General features: G+C 44.0%; 1 protein-coding gene across 1 annotated transcript; it reads right to left on the bottom strand.

Moving 5' to 3' along the window:
- Positions 1 to 1824: 1824 nt before the first annotated feature.
- Positions 1825 to 6140, bottom strand: LOC139285903 (heat shock protein beta-7-like). The gene is made up of 3 exons (XM_070906576.1): positions 5888 to 6140; positions 3785 to 3945; positions 1825 to 2016 (listed from the first exon to the last, which is right to left on the bottom strand). Exons 1-3 carry the CDS (start codon positions 6132 to 6134, stop codon positions 1825 to 1827), a joined length of 600 nt encoding a protein of 199 aa, XP_070762677.1. The 5' UTR covers positions 6135 to 6140.
- Positions 6141 to 12511: the final 6371 nt, after the last annotated feature.

Genomic DNA, 12511 nt, shown 5'->3' with positions numbered 1-12511 from the left:
CACACACACACTCCGTCTGTTGTTTTGCTGTGTGTGAATGAGAGGAGAGCATCTGGACTGTAACGGGTGGAGAGAGCAATGGTGAAAGCTTAATGAGCTAAATGAGTTCATTCACTAAGAGGAGTTTCAGGTGGGGGCATTTTTACTGAAGCTTCTACTGTGGTCCGTAACTCCCATGTAATCTATAATCCACTCTGATCTAACTGCAAGGATGTGACACCAACACCTTGATATGCTGTCACACAACCAAGCCTGTGTGTGTGTGTGTGTGTGTGTGTGTGTGTGTGTGTGTGTGTGTGTGTGTGTGTGTGAGCGAGTTCCCCCAAGACCGAGGCAGAAAAGTTTAAAACGAGTTGGAACAAAGCACAGCTGCAGCCGCTCGTCTGCATCGCGATGAATGAGGTTAGAAACACTCGAGCAGCGTCGAGCCTTGTTGAGCAGAGCGCCATCTGTCCGTGCTGACGCGGCCCTCGCTCTGATGAATATTAAATAAAGGTGTCACTCGGAAAAAGTCTTGCTGCCTCCCAGTAACTGCTACAGTGTAGGAAGTGGAGACTGATTGATGTAATCGCTGGTAAGAGGTGCAGACAGGCCTCTGGAGACAGCCACACTCTGTCGGAGAGCCTGTGTGTGTGTGTGTGTGTGTGTGTGTGTGTGTGTGTGTGTCTTCATCAATGCCACATCTCCTAACAAGGATAGAAGATAGTACATTTTTTTTCCATTCTGTCTGCAGTTTTACATGTAATGAGTTAACACTCAGTGAGATAATGTTAAGAATCTTATCAAAGTACTTTTCAAACTGATCTGATAAGCTGCACTTATCAATATTTTTTTCTATTTTTCTATATTAGCAATGGATGAAATTGTATACTATACTTCAGCTGTAAGATAAATGTACGCTACCTGTCTGCGACCAAACGGCAGACAGACAAAATTAAATAGTCGATTATCAATACTAGTCGACCCTGTGCATGGTTGTAGACTAATCATTCATCTACGGTTTTAAAAATATGATATTATTCGACTACTTTCTGGGGTTTTAATAAATCTGAGTTAGGCTAACTGGTTAGACGTACTGCTGAAGGATGAGGTCGGGGAATAAATGGGTCCCCACAGGTTTAGTAATTCAAACGATTTTATTAAATGAACATATTTTATTTTTCCAGTTTTGACATTATAATGCACACACGTGAATTTACAACATGAAATGAGCTTAAAAAGCAGAAGAAAAACACAAATGTCTGGTGGGTTTAGCCAAACATTTAAATACCAACTAATAATTAAACACACACTTATTGCATTTTCTGAAATGAACGCCACTAATGCTAATCACAAAAAGTACCTTCTTTTGTCCACAATGACACCATGAGCTAATAAACTTAAAGGAATAGTTCAACATTTTTGGAAAAACTCTTAGTTGGACGAGAAGATGGATATCTCCCTCATGTCCGCTAGTAGCCGATTAGCTTAGCTTAGCACAAAGACTGGAAACAGGGGGAAACAGCTAGCCTGGCTCTGTTGAAAGGCAACAAGCACTTCTACAGCTCACTAATTAAACGTTATATCTGGTTTGTTGGCCGGGCGCAACAGGGACGCCTGTCGGATCATTACTTCATGAGATACCGTGTCACAAAAATGTTGATAAAAGGAAAACTTTAGCCAGACAACGGTCAGGGGGTGACCCTCTGGGGATCATGGATACTAAAACTAAATGTCACAGCATTAACCTGTAGTTGTTGTTAATGCTTTTATTATTTCACCCTGCTGACAAGACAACAGTATAATCGAATACACATCCTGAACAGTAGCTGAAAGGCTCAAAGGTCAAAGGTGAGCTTCGCTGCGGTAGGTGGGGACACCCAGGGGCTCCAGGCCACCAGGTGGGGTGGTCCGGCGGACACTCACCACCAGGGTACCGTCGGGGTTAAGGGTCCCACTGACCGACAGGGGGTCCATATCCTCGGGGAACAGGGACTTATGGGTGAACGTGTCACTGACGCTTCCGTCGTCTAGAACCTGAAGGACAGAGACCGAATGTTAAGGAGAGATGGAGCTGAGGGTGGAGGAGGAAACGCTGATAAAAGACGATGAAAAGAAAGGTCATGGAGCGCTGGAGGACGGGGGGGGGGGGGGGGGGGGGGGGGGGGGGGGGGGAGTGAGAAGAGCAACAGGAAGGCGCGAGAAAAGAGGGTGAGAACCAGTGAAAGAGAGAGAGGCGAAGAGGTCGGGGCCTGTGGAGAGAGGGGGGGGGGCATGGACACTGACTAGTTGTCTCTGAAGACATCTTTTTGCTGTTTCAGGCCTTTAAGGCGAGTTGAATGGTTGTGGATTTTTGCCAGCTGACCTCTGTTCAAATGATCTCCCTTCGTGGCCGCAGAGCCTCTCCCTCCTCCTCCTCCTCCTCCTCCTCCTCCTCCTCCTTCTTCTTCTACTCTCTCACCTTTTAAAACGTGATTAACGTCAAACTGCGAGGGAGAGGAGAGAGCAGGCAGGACGGGCAGCAGGACGGGCAGCAGGCCAGCTGCAGCTTGTCTGTAACGCTGTGTCCAGTCGGGCTGCAGCTGATGACGTTTTCATTATAGACGAATTCAGACCTTTTGCTCTCGTTCTATGACAAACTGGACTTTAATAGTTGAAGAGTCGTAAAGTCAAATCAGAACAAAGGACTACATTGTAGTACTACTCAGGATTATGTACCACTTTGCTTGGGAGTAACTAATTATTAAGTAATTAGTAATGAATGAGTGAATGAACTAGTTCGGAGCCAATCAGAGACGACTGATGAAGAAAGTGGTTATTATTATTATTATTCTGATTCACGGATACTTATGAACTAATCATTATCTAATGATTCGTTAATATAGTATCTCCCAGTCATTATCCACAACGGCGGTTCTCCACCTGGGGGTCGGGACCCCCAACAAAACTTAAGATAATAATAAAATAAAATAATTTTAGACTGGGGAATGTTTTTACACATTACATCTCCTGTAAAAGAAATGTTTAAATAACTCTTTTCCATTTTTGGGGGGAGGGTCACGAACACTGACCTCATTATTCTGTGGGGGGGGGGGACTCTAAAAAAGGCTGAGAACCACAGATCCACTGTGTAGTCCCCAGTCCTGAGTTATTCAGGAAATACTCGTGAACGATTCATTGATTATCAGGTGGTTCCTGATTCGCAGTGACTGCTCAACATTTTGTGGACAGTATCAGAGGTTCAGGCCTTGTCGGGGACGCGAGTTGTGAGCAGTTTGACTGACTTTGTTACATTTAGAGGATTTTTGGGGACGAGAGGCAAACGTATGTTTCACAAGAAAAAAGCAGAAATTAGAGAAAAAGATCCAGAGAAAAAAAACATACCTTTGTGAGAAAGAAGTTCCCTTTCATCTGGGAAGCTCTCAGATTTTAATGAGTTGGAAATCGTTTGATTCATCTGTTCATTTACATTTATATAAAACAGAGAAACGCAGAGAAGCTAGATACATGACTTTAATAACAACTGAAGTTCCTTTGATTCCTTTTCTGTTGATCGACAAACCAATGAAATGACTAATCACCGGGACACTCGCATGTAGCGTTTGTATTATTGGCACCAGCAGCAGTGTTTGTATTGTGATGATGACTTTCAGGAGATTTGGTTGGTGATTCACTTGCTGGTCTGAATATATTCCGAGGTTTTACACTGATTATCTGGATTTATTTGACATGAAAAACGTTGAGTGCTGTTAAAGCAGCCGATCAGCCGTTCTGAACACACACACACACACACACACACACACACCTTCTGGGCATGAATGACGACATGGTGGTTGTAGGCCATCACCACCACGTCATGCGGCTCAAACTGGCTGACGTCAGCTGACATGTAGTAGCCGTCTCCCAGACATCGCACCCCGCCGCCTGCGCTGCTCTGCCGGCCGGTCACGGCGCCGCCAATTGGAGCTGCAGAGAAAACAACATCCAGAGGTTAGAGAGAACATCTGGAGCAGCGAAAGAATGTGTAGATGGTTGGTTAAACGTTTCAACTCATACATACAGAAACATACGCACAATTAATGGAATATTATGACAATATCAATGTTGAGAAGCATAAAGAAATGCATTGATGAAGAGAATGAGAAATATGCTCCATATCAATATGTTTGGGAAATGTTTTTATATGTTATAATATATAATAGTTTGTATTTTTGGACACACTTACTCTGTACATACTGTATATTCAGCATGTTGTCAATCGATTATTCTGCTCAATTTATAATTCTGTGATTCAAATTTCAGTTAAACAGAGTGTTCAATATTCAATAAATAAAAAAAGTTAAAAATAAATAGCCATTTCAATAAATTGTGTAAATTATACACATGAATCTGCAACTTGTGAAACAATTAAATAATTAAAACTCATCATTATAAAATGTTATTTCATCGTCCCTGTTTTCATAGATTTTATTTGTTTTATATATTGTAACTGTATACGTTTTTATTTCAAAGTGTCCTTTAAAAGTGTGTTTGTATGTCATAATATCATATTTCATTTCATAACGACACTATTTCTGACAGAGCTCCCGCCTCTAGCTAGCCAGTGTACATGATTTATTCACATAATTATGTCTTTCATAATGTCTTATTTGTTTATCTAATATGATTATTGCAGACTTGAGTAATGCTTGACTACTATTATTTGAGGTGTTTTTGTACTTTGAGTTCAGACTAGAACACAAAGGCCATTAAAAGAAATGAGAAACTGAAGCTTCTGTTTTGGCTGTAAATGTGATTTAATGCCAGTCTGGAATATTTCACCAAAGAAGAGACTCAGTGGGAGCATCAAACACATGTGGGTCTTTTTTATTTCCCTTTTATTTGATTTGACATTTAAGTACTGAAATATTCCAAAGTGCTCAACTGAAGTCAAATTTTAAGTTCAATTATTGATTATGCTTTAATCCGCCTATAGCGTCACGTTTACTGTTGTTACTGAAGAACTGCTTTAACACACACGCTCCTGTGTTTCATATCAGTACGTCACTTTTCATCTTCTGTTTCCACCGTGCTGTCAGTTGTTTATGTGGCCCAGTAGACGACGCCCGGAGCCGTGCAGACTCTTTTTCTCACAGAGCACAGAAGCTCTTATGACTCTGGCTCATTACTTTTTATGAGCTGCAGGTCTTTTTCTTCTCTATGGCATTTTTCCTTCAATCAACCCACCGCTGTAACGTGAGAAACTGATGCCTCTTTCCTGCTGGGGGAGAAAATGAATGAAACAGGCTTCACCCTAAGACTCAAAAAATGCTGCCAAAGTGCTCCAAAGCTTCAACTGCTCCAGTAGAGCTGTTAATGATGATGATGATGATGATGTTAGAGAAACGATCAGTTAGCCTCTCTCTCAATATAATAACAAAAAATAAATCACATGTTTCAAGGACACTTTGTGAGTCTTTGTGTAAAGAGTTCTGAGGGTGGTGTCTGTTTAAAATGACAGACACCATCTTTGGGAAAAATGTATTTGACCTTTCCTTTCATTTTTCAGTTTGGCCCATGTCCCATCCGCTAACATGGAGGGGGGGGGGCGGCGAGGCTTATGACATTTACTGCAGCCAGCCACCAGGGGGCGATTGAGACGTTTTGGCTTCACTTTTGGGGAGCTGTCATGTCGTCCATCTTTATTTACAGGCGTGTTCAACTAATTCACAGAGCTAACGTTAGCTTACATGTAAGATGGCTAGCTATAGAAGATCAAATCTGCCTCTTTCCGATATAAAGGACTTTTATTGTTTAAAAAATAACAATTTTGAGTGTTAAGTCCGCCAGCATTATCATTGTAAACTGCATTTGCAGTGTGACTACAGAAAGCTTGACAGGCATAGCAATAGTAACTCAGTCCTCTTACCAGTGTGTCCAAAGGAGGATCTGCTGTGCCTGCTGAAGGGGGCCAAACAGCTGGGTCCACCCGGGCCCTTTTCTCCAAACAGACCGGAATGATCGGCAGAGTCAAGAAACGGCTCAAAAAGGGGATCCAGAGAATCGGACGATCCGCCCAGTGAGCCCTCCGACCGATAGGAGCTGGAGGTGCTGTAACGTGACGATGAGCGGTAGGATGAGGAGGATCTGCGGCTGGAAGATGTCAGTGATGCCATAGCAGAGGATACGCAGTAGTCTTTCACACTTGGAAAACACACTCCCACTCTCAATATGCCCCAGCCTCAGAAAACAAGACCTTCTCCCAGATTTGATTTCTGTTGAGCCTCCTCAGAATAAATACTGACAAAATACAGCCGAGGAAGTGGGTTACCAAACGCTATTAACCTCTCACTCACTGTCCAGGGATCTTTGTTGTGGCTTTTTATAAAGACCTGGTGCATTGTGGGTAAGTAGAGCACAGCGTGGGCTCTATAGCGTCCTTCCTTTAGCCATAAATGGCAGTTTGTCCAACCGCTGGTGCCAAGAATGTAACGGACAAACTGATAAGGAGCGGAGACCCCTTCTTGTTCAGACTCTCACACACAGCGGAGATAAGGCTGAAGGGGGCCTCTTGGAGATGCTTCCAGCATGTGGTCAGAAATAGCAAAGTGGTGAGTGGTCAGGTCGTCCGTTAGACCGACCGAGCACACAACGCTTTATCAATAATGCAAAAGAGAAAATTGGCCATTTAAGTTCTGCTTACCTGCTAATGGAACAACAGATAGACTCTGAAGTTCAAATCTGAAATGGAGAGTGCTTCCTGATGGAACAGATTCAAGGCCAAAATCACAAAATGTGCAAAATGGTTTTTACTCTGACAAAAGCCGAAGTATACATACAGCCCCGGCTGACCTTTACATTCCCTCTTTAAAAGCTTTAATTGAAGTGACATTTGCCTATTGACAACGCAGTTGTCCTCAGTGCCACATGTCAGCGATGACATTCAAGACTGTCGTATTAATACTTTTATGATATGCGAGTCTGCATGTTTTTCACACTTGGATGTGAAAAGTGACATTCAGCAGTACGTCATTGTGCCCTTCAGGATAATGTAGCCTCAGTCGTGGCAGGGACACTTCATATGTGAGCTATAAAGCTGAAACAATCCAGTTAATACAAGCAGCATACATCAACATGACAGTCCCAATTTGTGCTCTGAGGTGAAACACTTGTGTCTGTCCTTGCATAAAATATTATGCATTAATACATTTTCCGCAGCATATTTTAAAAAAGCTTTTTCAAAACATAGTTTAGGAAATGTTCCTTAAACACAGTATGACCTGAAAAGAGACTCAGCTGTCTCCAGCGGAGGACTTCATCGATTCAGCTCTCTGCCAGAGGTCCAGAGTCTCCACCGGGATTAGTTTTAGTCTCTGGGTGGCACATGGTGGTCTCTAGAGCCCACAACGCAGTATCTCTTCTGACCTCTGACGGATGATGTATCTTCATGAGGTGCACCGTGGAGAAGGAGAGAAGAGCAGACAAGTAGCAGAACATCAGAGAAGCTCCACTTAGCATTTTTGAGCATCAATGAATCATTGTCAAATCAACCATCATCGCCGAAATCCTCCATGAACACCGAGGTCTAGACCACCAACTGCTGTGTCTCATATCCATGTTTATTTTAATGCTAGCTCAGGGTGTTGCAGCTGACAGAAATTCTGGAAATGGAGCTGTTTGCACTGGAAAAACTTGAATTGATCTATGCCAGTTCCTTCTAAATGACGGTCCACCACGCCACACGGTGCAGACTGAAATATCTCAACAACTGTTGCATGGATAGCCGAGACGTTTTGCATCATTCGGTCAACTTTTATTTGTCCAGTATTTTGGTTTATGGACAAATACCTGCAAAACTAGAGAGCCTTGTGATGTTCTTTGTGTTTCGTACTAACTAGCATACGTTAGCATGCTAACTAAGATGGTGAACAATATGCTGCATTCACACAATGTTGGCAGAATGGGAGAAACGGGAAAACTTCTAGTTATTCCGACTTGGGAGTGTTCACGCTTTAACCCAAGATGGTTAAAATTTGTCGTTACCAACAGGGAGGCTGACATGAACGTTTATTCTGACTCTGTTTCTCGTAGTTATGGTCTGAACGACATGACGTTATATTAACATGTTAGCATTGTCTTGAGCATTAGCATGTTGACATTAGCATTTAGCTCAAAGCACCGCTGTGCCTACGTTCAGCCTCATGAAACTGCTAGTGTAGCTGTACACTAGTCTTGTTTTAGCAAAGTTCACGATTGCTTACACTAATGTCTCAAAAGTAAAGTAAAAATGATCGACTGACATGAAACTGCTACATATGAAACATGTGAACAACCATAACTCTATATCCTGTATTGATATATTGGATTCAAACAGTCAGCGACATCTTAAGTTTCAGATATTAGGATTTCTCTGTGACAGAGATCTGATGTTTTCATGGTTTTCATGGACTGAGCTGGGATCAGATGTGGTTCCACCCTGTTTCCACAGCCGGGACAAGATGAGATCTGCACCACAAAGAAAAGAGGCATCTTTTTTTCGTGTGTGTGTGTGATCTGATTTTGTTCACCTTTCCAGGAAGGTATGAACGACATAAACCGGTTATTATGAGCATGATGTACCACAACAAGTTATTTTCGTGTGTTGAGATCATTAAAGGAAATCTTTCCTGACATAATCTGAAATGCCGGTATCAAACCCAGGTATCAAAGTCAAAGTGCAGTTACTGACACAATCTCACCTGCTAGCCACATACATGGAAAAGAGAGGCGGTCTTAAAGGTAGAAATTCCAGCAACACTTGCTGCATTGCGGAGAGTAATGGCACATCCTGGTAACCCCGGACATCAAGGTCACGTGCTGCAGGTGCCTCAGTCTGATTGAGGCCTCCCTGCCCCTGAAGACATGACCCTCCTCTCTTGCTTCTAGCTGTGAACAACCATTATTTGGTTGTTGCGTCATGTCGCGTAGAACTTTTTCCCTTTCATTTTCATATTTTTAGAAACCTCATCGGGGAGCGCCTCATTTGTACTCCCAACAAACCAGACCTGATCCGAGGATTCAAAACCCTGATGATCACACATACCAGCCTTTGTTCGAAATCCATCACACATCCTGCTCTGATATTCCTCCCCTCCCTCTCCCGACCCACCAAATGGATTACTGCGCTCCCTGGGGGCCCATGATGTCATGGAAAAATGAAATACCTGCTGCTGTAGGATCACCGAGACCGGCTGGACTCCGTGCTGAGTCTCTGACTGCTGTCCTTTGCACTGGTAATAACTTACTAATGATGATGTCATGTCAGGGAGCTAATTGCAGCAGGCTTTATGGGGTGTGTACCGCAGCGAATGTCCAGTAATAAATGGTGTTGAAAGAGGTGAATGTTCATTATCTAATCATAACCATAAAACACTACATGGACTCCAGAGAGATTAACGGAGCTCTCCACACTTCTCCTCCCCATCTATCTTTAACTCTTGCTCATATAACGTAAAAAGAAATAATCACATCACACCGGACATTTTTTTTTTTTTTGCAAAGAACAATAACAATATTTTATTAACTCGAAATAATATCAGATGCAGCAAACAAAGATTCATTTTTCAAATCCAAGGTGGCAATATTCAAATAATTACATTCAGCCAAAAGAGGAAGAAAAGTATTAAAAAGGGAAAAAAAAAAAAGAAAGAAAAGAGGATTGAGATTTCAGAGGGAGGAGGAGGTTGAGTGTGTGTGTGTGTGTGTGTGTGTGTGTGTGTGTGCGTGTGCGTGTGTGTGTGTGACGGATGCTGATGTTCGGATGTGGATGGGACAGTACATTCATTTCAGGTCTACTCTCCTCATACCCTGTTAGTTTATAGCGTCTTTGTCTCTGTTGGGTGAGTTGTATGGCTTTACTCTCTGAACTTCATTTTGTGTGTGTGTGTGTGTGTGTGTGTGTGTGCCCCCCCCCCGAGGATTGTGGGACGTATTAATTAAGACGGTGGAGGCTAATGTGGGTTAAACACAGACCATCTCTCTCTGTGAATATTACACTGTCTATATTCGGTTCGTACAGCAGTTTTCACCCCCCCCCCCCCCCTCTCTCCGTTATGTTCGCAGGTTTTGTCCTAATATTCACGGCTGGGGGCCGGTGGTGTGGTGAGAGTGGCCCCCCCGGCCCTTCAGCTTTGTTCTAAAATGGTAAGTAGGATATAAGGTGACGGGGCCGCCGCCACCAACTGAATATTCATACGCCCTTCTGCCTTGACGCTGTCCGACAGATGTTTTGATGTCTTTTTATAGCGCTGGGTTCTCCCGCCACACACACACACACACACACACACACACACACACAATCTGGAGCACTTCTCTCTGATAAGTATCCAATGTCAGCGCTCGCCTGAAGCAACAAACTATAACACACTGCCCAGAGACACACACACACACCAAAAAGAAACATGTTTCACTCTGAAGACATCTGTCTGACTCGAGGACAGTGGGGTGTTCTTCTGTTATTGGGCTACGAAATATGAATCAGAGGTGAGCGAGAAACACTTCCCTTTATCACCCGTTGCTTTCCAAAAGAAACGCTAGGAGTTTTCTGGGACAGCTAACCTCAAACGATGTCACTTAGAAAAAGCTTGTGGCGGTGAGGGGGGGGGGGAGGGAGGGAGGGTGCAGATGGAGTGAAGGGGAAAAAGACACAAGGGTGAAAAAAAAGACAGACAGGAGGGAGATATGCATCTCCTGTTCGTCAGGCAGTTTAATAATCGTGGGCTAATTGCCTGTCGGCATAGGTAGCACTCAGACGTCCTCTTGGTTATGTAATGAGTCCCCTGTGAGGGACAGAGGGAGGGGGGGGGGGGGGGGGGGGGTGGAGGCAAAGAGGAAAGGACGGAGACAAAGAGGGGTGGGAGGAGAGGAGAGGAGGGTGAGGGGGCAGGAAATGACAGGACTGAGACAGAAGGATGGAGAGGGGAGACATTCATCAGGCTGTCTGTGTGTGTGTGTGTGTGTGTGTGTGTGTGTGTGTGTGTGTGTGTGTGTCAGCGGGAATTCTTCTGTTTCTATTCTTATGAGGACAAAATGTTCTCACAAGGAGAGAAAGATCAGGAGAATCCACCAAAGTGCCAACTTCTACAAAAGGGACTTGGATTCAGGGTTAAGATTAGATTTAGGACGAGGTTAGGGTCAAAGGTCAAAGACGGGACTAATGAATGAAGTCATGGTCCTCAGAAGTATAACAATAAACACACACACACGTCCATGTGAGAGAACAAGACAGCTGGGTGAATGAAAAACACGTCACACCAAGGTGCCCGTCTACTCTCTCTCACACACACACACACACACACACAGTCCGGGGGGAGGACGGGGACACTCGGAGAGACAGACGGAGCAAATGCACTGTGTTGGACAGAGTGAGCTGATAAATAGAGGTGGTGGGGGGGAGTGAATGAACAATGGCGCGCTCTCGTCACCACCAGGACAAAAGCGCAACCTCGCCTCGGCAGCATCGCCCGGCTTTTAATGTCAACCGAAAGGACAATGACGCAAATGCGCCCGCTGTCACCTCCAGCTGCAGCGGGAGAACACACACCGGGAGACGCAACAGGATGTTTGCTGCCGCCGTCCAACTGATTTTAGTAGCGTTTTGCACTGCGCTCATCTCAAAAAACGGGAGGAGGGGAAGGAATCCAAGCTATGGCCTGAGTGACAGCATGGAGGATGTGACGATGATGATGGTGCAACTTGGGAGGTCAAAGGTGACGAATGAAAGGCACAGCTTCAATGGTTCCCCCTGAGTTGTGGCTGTCTTCTCCAACTCTCCCGACTGTGGGACTCATTTTCATGTGAGTTCAGAAGTCAGTCGATGTCATCCCTTCTGTATTTTCAAAATAATTTCCAGATGTCACGTGATGATACCTTTTTTTTTTTGTTTTTTTGTTTAAAAATCTCCAGCACCACTAAAAGTTCAACCTCCAACGAGAGCTCAGCTACACCAGATACTGCTTTTAAAGGGAATCGCTGCATTGGAGGGGTTTTGGAATGGATATACAGTGCAAGCTTAAGGAGCTTGCTGACATCTTACAATATAGCCACACACACACACACACACACACACACACACACACACACACACATACATATATTTGCACAAAACGTCAAACACACGGACTCGCACATTGAGGCTTTTCTAAACAGTCAAACAACATTAAAGAAGGATGCAGGACGAAATCTGTGCTTCAATTATTTGTAGAAAATAACTAGCCAGGCTTTCACACACACACACACACACACACACACACACACACACACACACACACACACACACACACAGGAGGATGAGGGAGGAGTGGTGTTATGCGTGCGGGCAGAATGCGTTGATGCTCGGGTCCAATGGGATTTCCTGAGTTGTATGAATGACAGTCCCTCTGGGAGAACCTCAACGGGGCTCCTCACATCGCCATGGAGATGGGAGTTTCTGCATGTGTCACATAAACATGCCATTTTGCAGACGTCATAGAAAAAAAAAGGGAAAGTATAAAATAAAAGGCAAAGCTTTGCAGGA

This window comes from Enoplosus armatus, chromosome 5 (genome assembly GCF_043641665.1).
Source record: "Enoplosus armatus isolate fEnoArm2 chromosome 5, fEnoArm2.hap1, whole genome shotgun sequence".
Classification (NCBI taxonomy): Eukaryota; Metazoa; Chordata; class Actinopteri; order Centrarchiformes; family Enoplosidae; genus Enoplosus; species Enoplosus armatus.
Note: the sequence above shows the minus strand (reverse complement) of the source record. Positions and strands in the feature narration are given on the sequence as shown.

Coding starts and splice junctions, on each gene's coding strand:
- LOC139285903 (XM_070906576.1), bottom strand. CDS start 6,134: ATGGCATCACTGACATCTTCCAGCCGCAGATCCTCCTCATCCTACCGC. Junction 3,946..5,887: donor ATCCTCCTTTGGACACACTG/GTAAGAGGACTG, acceptor TTTTCTCTGCAG/CTCCAATTGGCGGCGCCGTG. Junction 2,017..3,784: donor TCGTCATTCATGCCCAGAAG/GTGTGTGTGTGT, acceptor TCTGTCCTTCAG/GTTCTAGACGACGGAAGCGT.